General features: G+C 45.0%; 1 protein-coding gene across 1 annotated transcript in view; it reads left to right on the top strand.

Annotated features, from left to right (window-relative positions):
* The window catches only part of DNAH9 (dynein axonemal heavy chain 9), a 310,542-nt gene that overhangs the window by 34,521 nt on the left and 264,727 nt on the right, over positions 1–11,294 (top strand). Inside the window, exons 7-9 of the mRNA XM_082440696.1 lie at positions 4,545–4,712; positions 6,416–6,532; positions 9,127–9,277. Of these exons, the coding sequence (XP_082296822.1) occupies positions 4,545–4,712; positions 6,416–6,532; positions 9,127–9,277 (436 nt within the window). The remainder of the gene's footprint in view (positions 1–4,544; positions 4,713–6,415; positions 6,533–9,126; positions 9,278–11,294) is intronic.

Below are 11,294 nucleotides of genomic sequence, written 5' to 3' on the forward strand. Positions count from 1 at the left end.
TACACATACACTGCATATATTACACATACATACACTGCACATATGCACACACTACACATACATACACATTACACACCACACTCACACATACATACAGACGTTGCACGTATGCACACAACACTACACATACATACACACGCCACACTCACACCACACATATTGTGCCTACACAGACACAGTCACACACCACACACATGTACATACATACAGTGTGCACACAACACCGCATACGACACATGGACACATCACACACACAGAGTTCATTTTTGTGTCATAATATTGCAGATTCTGCAGGTGCCCTGTTTATGTTTCTCCCCGCAGCCTCTTCCCTCAAACAATGCAGTGAGTAAGCAGCTTGGAGAGAACCCCCATTTCTTTCATTGTGAAATTGCTGTAAAGCTGTTATTCACTTGGAGACAATATGATTTCCTGCTGAGGCTTCGTGCTCAGTGATTAGCAGGCAGATACGTAATAAACTGACCTAATCTACAACGCTTTTCCTTTGCTCTTTCCTCAGTCTCCAGCCCTTTCACTGCCTCTTTTCATTCCGGCCTAATTGGGCCGTTTCCGTTTTAGCCGGGCCTGAGCGCTCGGTCACGTAGAACATTAGCTGCATGAGGTCGGCCTCCATCGGAAGGTAAAGAAAACTGTTTCCCAATGACCTTTGAGATTTTCATCTATGAATGTCTGCTTTGTGCTCGCCCTTAATGAATTCTGAAGACATTTCTTTTAAGATGTGCGGCCTCTCCTGAGAAGAGGCTTGCTGTTTGTGGGGTCACAGCACAGATGGAACCCGCCCTCACCACCCTAGTAAAGGCTGCACAGTTTTTCATAAGGATAGTACCTGGCCGTTGCAGCCAGCTGCCTGGGACCCCATGCTCTTTGTAGCTTCCGTCTCTAAAAGGAGCGCCTGTGTGTTAGCTATTATACATCTCTCAGCCACCAACCTGATCTAATGACACCGGGGTAATGAAAATTAATTACAGCACCTACCGTTTATTGAAGTCGCACAAAGGCACTTCCCCTGTAACTCTGTAACCCATTTGCAGGTTAGGAAAAGGAAGCTTAGAAAAATTAAGTGTCTTGCTTTGAGTCTCATAGCTGGTTAATGGCAGACCAGGGCTGTGTGAACCCAGGGATCTGTGCCCTATCCTACACTCTTTCCACGATGCCCTCTGTCCTACCACTGAACTTGACATTTTCAGCCTGTATATAGCATAATGAATTTCGTGTGTCTACAACGATGACAGTTAAAAATGGATGTTTTAAAAATATAATTTAAACCTTTTATTGGTTTAATGGCCTTTTTTTGTGAGGACTTCCAAATAAACAAAGAAAAGAGCTTACATTTATTTTAAGAATCAAAGATATAGTCACCATGATTACTATAAATCTGTTTCTACAGTGGGAAGACAACTTCCCACCTGATGCACTAATCTTCTTCACGATACCTCCGTGATGTCAGACTTCTAAAATCCACCCAGAGATGGAGAGCTCACTACCTCTCTTAGCAGCCCAGTCTATGGTTGGGCCATTTAGGCGTGAGAGGGTTCTGTTTTACGGAGTGGAACCACATGAAATTGCTATTTCTTGTAGGTCAGAATGGTTAAGTATAAGAAATTTTATAAGTTCAACCTACAACTTGGCACCAAATCTGCTCCTGGGTCCCGGTCACTCATTTGCCTTAGTTTTGCCCTCAGAGCAGAACCATGCAGGGTTCTGCCTTGCACTTGACCAAAGCCCTTCAAACATTTAAAGGCACAGTTTGGCCTTGCTTTCTAATTCTCTGCTCTTGTCTAATTCTCCTTATTTTCTCCAATTGCTCTGAGTCCAATGTTCCTAGAGTCTCTACCACCTTGTCACCTTCTCCTGGAGGTGCTGTCGCTAAGTCAAAGGTCAAAGATCACGTCTTCATTCATTCAGCAAATATTTCTTCAGCATCTGGGACTCTTCCAGGGACTGAAAATACAGTGGGACCTCTGGGGTGTTTACAACCTACTGAGAAAGATGGATAGAAAATAAACAGTGTAATATAATCCCAAATAGTGTGTTATAATGCCAGAGTATTATAAGAGTTCTAAAGAAAGCTTACGCAGGGGAAGGGCATAGAGAGTGCAGGGGAAAAGTGGGGTGGGAGGTTCTTTTTATGGGGGGCGGGGTAAGGAAAGGTTTAAGACCTTGAGTTGAACCCTAAATAAATGTGTTGCCCATCGTGTGTTTGTTAAGTAAAACAATGTAAATATCCATTGTTTTGGGTGACCAGAGTTTCTCCAAAAATAGAATGATTATGTAAGAATTCTTCTAATACCTATGATTTGCCTGTTAGATTGGAGATAAAACACTTTTCAGTGACCACCCAGGACCATGCTTCAAGAATTCTTGAGAAATAAAATAGTATAACAAAATCCTCATCTAGTTTTCCGATGTAATCAAACACATCGAGATACATCTGCCTTTTAAAATGGTTAGAAGGGAGGGGATATGGGGATATATGTATACATATAAGTGATTCACTTTTTTTTTTTTTTTAATTTATTTACTCATTTATTTATTTTTGGCTGTGTTGGGTCTTCGTTTCTGTGTGAGGGCTTTCTCTAGTTGCGGCAAGCGGGGGCCACTCTTCATCGCGGTGCGCGGGCCTCTCACTATTGCGGCCTCTCTTGTTGCGGAGCACAGGCTCCAGATGCGCAGGCTCAGTAATTGTGGCACACGGGCCTAGTCGCTCCGCGGCATGTGGGATCTTCCCAGACCAGGGCTCGAACCCGTGTCCCCTGCATTGGCAGGCAGATTCTCAACCACTGCGCCACCAGGGAAGCCTGATTCACTTTGTTATACAGCAGAAACTAACACAACATTGTAAAGCAATTATACTCCAATAAAGATGTTAAAAAATAAATAAAATGGTTAGAGGGTATTTCCTAAAAATTGAAATTGACATCCACAGAATTATGAAAAATGGGTACCCAGGTGACATTCCACTGCACAAATATGTTTCTCCTGTCACACTGACAGCAACTAAGCACTTTTTGAATGACTTGAGTTACTATTTAAGTCTATTTATTTAAATCAAATTGACTGCTGTTTTCAAAGTTGAACGTGTATTTAAATACAGACTGCCGCATTTCCCCATCGTTGGCAAGATCTCCTGGTTTGGGTGTATGTCTTCCTTCCCTTGGCTGGTTCTTCCTCCCTCTCTCCTCTCCCGCTTCAGCCACCTGCTCACAGCCATGCCTGAGCACAGCTGAGCAAAAAGGGTTCTTAGATGGCTGCCCAAGGCTGCGTGGGTGGGCACCCACCTGGCAACACGGGGAAAGTCAGCCCCTTCTCAGCACTTCCCAGTGCCTTTGTCTCTGCTGCTGGACTCGGTGTCCCAGCGACAGGAAGGAGATAGGCAGCCCTCTGCTAGCCTAATAGGTCAGCGCATAGCGGTGGCCAGTGGCAGTGGGAATTCCCTGAAATGGTGCCAGGACCTGCTGGGTTTCCAGCCTCGTGTCAGTGTTCTCTTTTCTTTACTTTCAAACCTCCTCTGGGTGGAGAGCCGGCTCCCAGGGGTCCACACCACATGTTTGCCAAAATGACACAAAGGTACCTTAATTTCCCTCTTTCCTGTTGAAGAGGTAAGCACATAGATTGGAAGGGATAACAGGGAAAATGTCTTGGTTTGGAGGTTTTGTGATTTTTGATGGGTTCTAATGAGAGGTAAGTATAGTCTGTCACACTGGACGTGTTCTGAAGGCTTCCATCCTATCAGAGGTGAAACAGCTTCAGTGGACTCGGGCAGGGTCCTGTTCTCCCCAAGGCTCTAGGTTGTATTGTCACCTGTCACTTAATCCTGAGCACAGCTGGGACACTGCCACATCAGCAGTGACAGTAATGCACACTCACTGCCTATTTACTGTGTGCCCAGCACTGGCCTAAATCCTAAGCCCGCATTGACTTGATTCACTCTCACTATTACTGTCCCAACGCAGAGCTGTCAAGTCATCGCCCACCACCACCCAGCCGGCCACAGGGTCTACCGCAGCGTGTACGCTCGGCAAGGGCGCCCCGCAGATGTCTTTTCTTAGCAGAAGTCATTGCTGAGAATGTTGGTGCCACCTCTGAGCTTGTCCTCGGGACTGTTTGGAGGATCTGCTTTCCTGTCAGTATCCTCCAAAATACCTGTCATTCTAGAACCACATAACATGGTCCGTTTGAAATTAATTTTTTAAATAGGTATAAAGCCACCAGCCACGTAGATAATGTTATTATTATATTTTATTATTTATTAGAGAACACGGAAAGAGGCTGAAGCATAAATTTGATTTGTGTGTGTGTGTGAATTTTATTTCTCGGAATTTTCTCTTTGTTATCGAGTCTCACCAAGAGTTATTTATACCAACCCAATCTAATAATAAGGTTACAAAACTAATCAGGCTTCACATTTTCCTAAGCAACCACCACCCCCATATAATTTCCAGCCCTTCCCGTACTAATTTGAGTGTCATCTGATGTTGTCATCATCATCATTATTATTTTAACTCTATTGCAAATTGTCTTTATAGGATCTTCTGAAGACAACTTTGGATTTCCACAGATTGGGAAAGCTTGAGTTTAGTGGCATCAGAGGGAGTGCCCTGAGCCAGCAGTCCCAGCGGATGTACAGCGAGTTTCAAGAGATGTACAGGGTCTTCTCAGAGTCTTCCTACGACTGCTTGGACCCTCAAAGCATGGTAGAGCTTGGAAGAGCTAACTTGCAAGTTTGTCTCTTTCTCAGATGCCTGCAGCCCGTAGGGTCTGGGTATTTACTTGATTTTCCCTGTGCATTTTCTTTGGCTCTGTGGTCCCCATGGTTTTATTGGCAGAGACTACTCTTAATTATTCTTTGTGTCAGGAGAAAGATCAGGAGAGGGCCTCTTCCAGCTGCTGACTTCTCCAAGCTGATGATACGCAGGGTTTCAGAGATGCTGAGGTGGGGATGGGATGATGCTGGAGGCTGTGGCTGCCCTGCAGGTCCCAAAGCTTTAAGCTCTGAGCAGTGACTGCTAGGTGAAGGCCAGGCACACTGGGCAGAATTTCATTAGTGGTCTGGGGAGGGGTGAGTGACGCAGTAGCCTACTTTTCCATTCAGACCCTGGTTCCCAAAGAAATACTTAGGATGAGGAAAGGGCTAGAGCTGCATTTTCCAGGGTCAGGACACAGGAGCCCACGTCTAACCTGTAGCTCAGGACAGCTGAGACCCGTGAGTCCAAGCCTGCAGGAAACAAAAAGAAGCAAAAGGGTCAGTACAGAGGTAGGGAATGAAGTTCCCTGAGAAGGGAATGGCTGAATTGCTGGAGAAGGAATTTTGAGAGTATTTGAGGGAAAAGGAGAGAGAAATTCAGCAAGAATCTGCTCTGAGCATCTTCAGATGTCTAGGGGGATCTTAGTTGGCCAAACCCAGGAAATGTCACTCTCTAAAAATTCCATTAGTCTAAAGTAAAAAAAAAAAAAGAGTTGGAGTACAAAGCAGGATATATACCATATGTTTGCTACCGTGTGATAAAACAAAGCAAAACAAAATCCTATGCACAGGGAAACATATTACAATGCTAATATGGTTGGGTTTGGGAAGTAGAAAAATACTACTACATTTTCCTACTTTTCTTGGTCTTTTCATAAAAATATGCATAGCTACTGTAAGGCAATAATAAGAAAGAATAATTCCACAAATTAGAGATTTGAGTTAACAGTTTCTCTGAAAATTGCTACATTCGAAGAAAAAGGGCACACTTTGGGTTACCAGATAAAACACAATAATTGGGACATGCTTATTAAAGGGACATGCTTATAAAAAAAATTCACTATTGATCTGAAATTTAAATTTAACTGGGTGTCTTGTATTTTTATTTGCTAAATTTGGCAACCTTAGGGACAATAGCTAGCCGCTGTCTTAAGCAATTAAAGTGTAGTTAGAAGAAATAGTGTACACTAGTTTAATTAGCTTACTTTCCTCCTAATGGCCAGATCAGTTTGTTTACACTGAAAAAAATAGGATTTTCACTTGGTGGGGGGAAGGGAAGTAGGGGGTAATCATGGAATAGCCCCATTGCTGGGGCTGTTGCTGCTGAGGTGGCTTTCGGAGTGGCCTGAGCTGGCGGGTGAGAGAGAAGGGGCTTCAGGATCTGGAAGATGGGGCACAGACAGGAGGGACAGGGTACCAACCTCACATCCAACTCTCTTTACCATTTTGCCTAGAGTGTCTAGGAAAAAAATGCTGCAATAATAGGGTAACTATCTACATGGATAAGCACTAAGGCACGCCATGGTGAACTGTGGAAAATTAAAATAAATCCGTGGTATAACCGATTTGAGTACACATGTTAATAGTAAAGAGCACAGCAGGATGGGCCTTCAGAATATCATGTTTTCTTATGTCTATGTGATGTCTCTTCAGGAATTTGAAAATGATGTCTCTGAGTTTAATCAGAGAGTAGAAGACCTTGACCGGAGACTGGGGACTGTCTTTGTTCAGGCCTTTGATGATGCCCCTGGTTTGGAGCCTGCCTTCAAGGTTTGTAAAGTAGGGGGAGCCACCTCCATGCTTTATCCCCCCCCCTCTTCCAACTGTTTTGTTCCTGCAGAGAGGAATTGTTCCTGTTAGAGCAGTATTGTGGGTGTCCCAGGGCAAGGGAGTGTGCAGAACTGGGCTTTTCAAGTTGACAGCTAATGCTTTTCTGCAAACAGGACGATGTAAAAATGCTTTGTAAGTGAGTTTCTTCTGGAATGCTTTCTTTGGGCCTTATCAGTAGAGTACCCATTGAAAGTGAAGAAGCCTGCTGTGGTCACCATCCTAAATCCATGGCTCTGCAACACCACGGCTGTTTAACCGCTGCCGTCAGGTTGGTTCAGGCTGGAGCAAACCACTCAAGCACAAGTAACTGGAGTAAGAAGACGCTGGCCCTGGCCCTGTGCTGCCTAGATCAGATGGTACACAAATGCGCAGGAGGAGGAGGTTTAGGACGATGAGTAGGTGGATGTCTACAGAAATGAGAGATCTGGGTTGTGAGACCTGAAGACTTAGTGGAACAGAATAGACCTTCCATAAACTGTGACGACACTTATTCTGTAGAGCCTGAAGGATTAGAACCAGGACTAATCAGGTTACAAGGAGGCAGATTTTAGCTAAGTAGAGGAAAGAGGTTTCTGTTAATGCTATTTAAAGATGGAATAAACTTCCTTGAGACGTAGGTAAGTTTCCAGGCACTGAGCATGTCCAAACGTAGACTGGGTGATTGGTGGGACAATTGCAGAAGAGGCTTAATCCCAGGATGTGTGAAACCATGCTGTTCTAAAACACTGGGCATATATATATTTAACTCATTCAAGAATATACATATGTATTCTTTAGTAAATACCTGCTACTTGGTAACTCACATAGGAAGAGTTTTAGAATTTCTCTCTCCAAGTATTTAATTCCAAGAGAAGGGCGTATATGTGTCTATAAAATAATCCCTTTTGCCATTAACTGTCATGGCTAATTGGGATGTTACCACTCAGATAACTGGTGAAGCTGGAACCCCATTTCTGCCTTGAGGATGTCCAGCCCTATCCCTCCCATAAATCCCTGTGCACCATGGATTTCAAGGCGTCTTCAAGGGTCTCACATATACTCTCACGTTGCTTTGTCTTTGACATCATGGTGTCTTTGCTACTTGTCTGCAGTCTCCCTTAAAAATGTCATCTGCCCAGGAAGGTGCTTTCGGGGGTCTTATTATTACTCTTCTGATGATCCCCACCATGACAGCATCTACATTTATGCCAAGGGCATATCTGTCTGGGTTCCAAACACCCCAATCTTTGCATTTTGTGGTGGAGCAGGGTTCTGAGCAGAAGCAGTGAGAGACCTTTCCAACTTTGCACACCCTTTGCTACCAGGTCCTGAAGCAACACTGCTCATACCCGGAGTCTCAAAGGGCTCTCACGGAGCAGACTCTTCTTCTTTGGGCTCCAACACCTCTTCTCAACAAGGCTACCCACCCAGTCTGTGCGACCTTGTAGGAAAACCATAACCATTCGGTCCCTTCTGCCGCCTTGGTTTTCTCTTTTTGGTCATCCCACCAACAAGAAACCAAAGCCCTTCCCTCCTCCTTCAGCCAAAACAAAAGCTTCCAATGTATATAATTTCGTGCAAAGGAGTGCCTTTTCAGGTTGGGGAAGTAGGGACCCCTGAGTCCAGATACCCCTGTTACTGCTGTAAGACCATTCGACCACTAGGTGTGCCTCAGTGGACATGGCCAGAAGGGGTACGTCCAGGTCAGAGAACCTGAGTCCGAGGGTGTGGGCTGGCTGCAGTGGTCCCTCAGCCCACACCTCTGTACCTCTCAACAGGATGTGTGAGCCAGAACTCGGTGGAGACCTGCTCTCTTGTGCCTCCATGGAGGGAGAGCTACTTCCTGCTGTCTCCAGAGATCTTGGTGATTTTGGGTTGGAGGACTGGGTGGTCCTAGAAGTCATGTATTGTTACATCCTAAATATAACTGGAGTCTCCCACGACCTCGTCTCAGGGTAGCATGAGGGTCAGAGAAACACAATCCAGCAACCAGGAGGTGATAAAAGCAGTTCACATTTTGATCCCGCTGCTCCCACCAAGGGATTAGGGCAGTTGTGATGCACAGGAAACATCTGCAAAGTATCCTTGCAATCACTGCCTTCTGGGGGCATCTGCTCCCTGAAACTCTTTTCTTGGTCCCCACTCAAATTTTAGCCCTCCCGATTCTCCCCAGCACCCAGCCTATTAGCTTCCTTTTTCTTCTCCGTCGTCACCCTCCATACCTGCATTAGGTCTTTATGATGTACATCAGCTTACCCTTTCTGACATCTTTCATTTTCTCTTTGTTTTACCCTCTACCCAGGTTCTTACAACATGGCAGGGTCTGGTATGTCATTCAGCACACAGGAATCCCTCCTTCAGAAACAAAGAGCAGAGGGACAGACTATGAATATTCTGCCGATTCATAATTATCCATCCAGTTGCACAGTAACGGTTTTTTGACCCTCTTACATTTGTGGACAGACATATGAAGGAAAACCCAGGATACAAGATTAATGTAACCTCGGAAAAGTTGAATCTGTGACTTTTTCCCTTCTTTTCTGCCTCCTCTGTAGCTGCTAGACATAGCAGGAAACCTCCTGGAGAGACCACTGGTAGCACGGGACACATGTGATAAATACCTGGTGCTCATCCGCATGTTCAGCGAGGACCTGGATGCCGTGAGGATGATCTACAGTCAGCATGTCCAGGAGGAGGTGGAGTATGGTAAGCTTGTTGTCACATTTGAATGGGGTACATCTGTTACGAGAAAGGGTGCCACTCTTCTGTATTTGTTACACGTCTGCTGTGAATCCAGGGCATTCTCCAAGAGCACAACTTTCTTGCTTGAAATTCTAGACTTGGGTGATTGAAGAGTTCACTGAACTGTGCATTTCCCTGTGTCTAGGGCAGGATTGGCAGACTGACCCAGAGCAGTGAAGTCCTGACCACTAACTCGGGTCAGTTTAGTCCTCAGCGTAATGTATGAGTTGACCCTCAATCAATGTCGCCACACTGATTAATCTTTAACATACCTCAATTCCACAGTAGATTTGTACATGCCTGAGAAAAGGTTCTTCTCCCTTCCAACGCCTTATCAACTATGCTTTTGGAAGGAGGAACCAGCAGGAGCCTGACAAAGGGCAGTAACACACCGAGGTTATTGTAATTCTTAGATGCCCTGTCTTCTCTGTTTGAAAGTCAAACACAAGTTCAGTTCAGCTTTGCAAATGTTTCTTGAGGCCTTGCTATATGCAAGGTAAATTTGTGGGCACCGCATGCAGAGGCAGGCCAGGGTAAGGGAGAGAATAATTAATCATAACAGGTGGTTCTTCAAGGAATGTGATTGGCATGAACAGAGTTATAAAGAACTGTAGCAAAACAAGATGAACTGGGCTGGGAAATGGGAGGAAGAGTTTCTGGAGATGGTGGCCTTGAGCTGGACCCTGAAAGATGGGGAGATGGACAGCCAGGGAGAAGAGGCAATGGTCTTGGATGCGAAGGCAGGAAAGGGTGTGGAAGGTGACCAGTCGGACCTGCCTGAGCCAGACAAGGTATATAGAGGGAGATCAGGTCAGCCATCGAGTTTGGAGCCAGGTCATGAAGTGCTCTGAGTGCCCTATTAGGGAATCTGGAATTCATCATAAAGGCAACGGGAAATTTTCAAAAGTTTTTAAGTAATGGCATAACAGGACCACTATTTCTATAAACAGGTTTCACAGTGAGGTCATTAAGAATGGCTTCCACTTAGGAAGTCATCCCAGAAAAATCTGTTGGCCTCAGCTTTATGAGGGACCATCCTCCTGACTTCTCACAGTGGGATGCAGAGTTTGAAAACTCAAACACCTTCAGATGCATATTGAATTTCTGTTGTGCATAACAAATTATCACAACCTTAGTGGATTAAAACAACATCTATCTTTGAGTTTACAGTTGTGTAGGTCTGCAGCCCAGTTTGGTGTGCCTGGGTTCTTCACTCAGAGAATCTCAAGGCTGAAATCAGTCAACTGGGCCAAGTTCTCATCTGGGGTCTCTGGGGGAAAAATCTACTTCCCAGCTCATTTTTGTTGGTAGAATCCAGTTCCTTGTGACTGCAGGACTGAGGTCTCTGTGTCCTTGTTGGCTGTCAGCCGGGGCCTGCTCTCAGAGATTAGAAGCCCTCCCGTCCCTAACCACATAGCCACCCCATCTTCGAGCCAGTAATGGCATGTTGAATCCTTCTCATGCTTCAGATCCCTGACTTCCCCTTCTGCCAATAACCAAAGAAAACTCTTCTCTTCAAGGCCTCACCTGATTAAGTCAGGCCCACCCAGGGTCATCTCCCATTTGCCATATAATGTAATGTCATCACAGGAGTGATAGCTCATCACATTCGGTTTCCACCTATACTTAAAGAGGAGAGACTCATGCAAGGGTGAGGGTCATTGGGTGTCATCTTAGAATTTTGCCTACCACGGAAGCCAAGTAGAAAATGACAGTGTTGGACCTGGGCTGAGTGTAAGGCATCAGGGAGTGGTGGGGTCCATGGTCAACTAAAGGACAAGACCAATATTCAGCTCCTACAGTTAGTTAGAAAGGGGGCTGATGGTTGCCAGATTTCCCAGTTTTATCAGAGACGCTGGAAACTGAGGGTTTTTGTAAATGGAATCTTACAATTGTTAATTTTGACAACTGATTATAAGCGAACAAACCCACTGAATGGACTGAAGTAAGAATATCCAGGCTGTGCTAACTCTGGTCAAGG

Source organism: Balaenoptera physalus, assembly GCF_965194825.1.
Source record: "Balaenoptera physalus genome assembly, chromosome: 20".
NCBI lineage: Eukaryota > Metazoa > Chordata > Mammalia > Artiodactyla > Balaenopteridae > Balaenoptera > Balaenoptera physalus.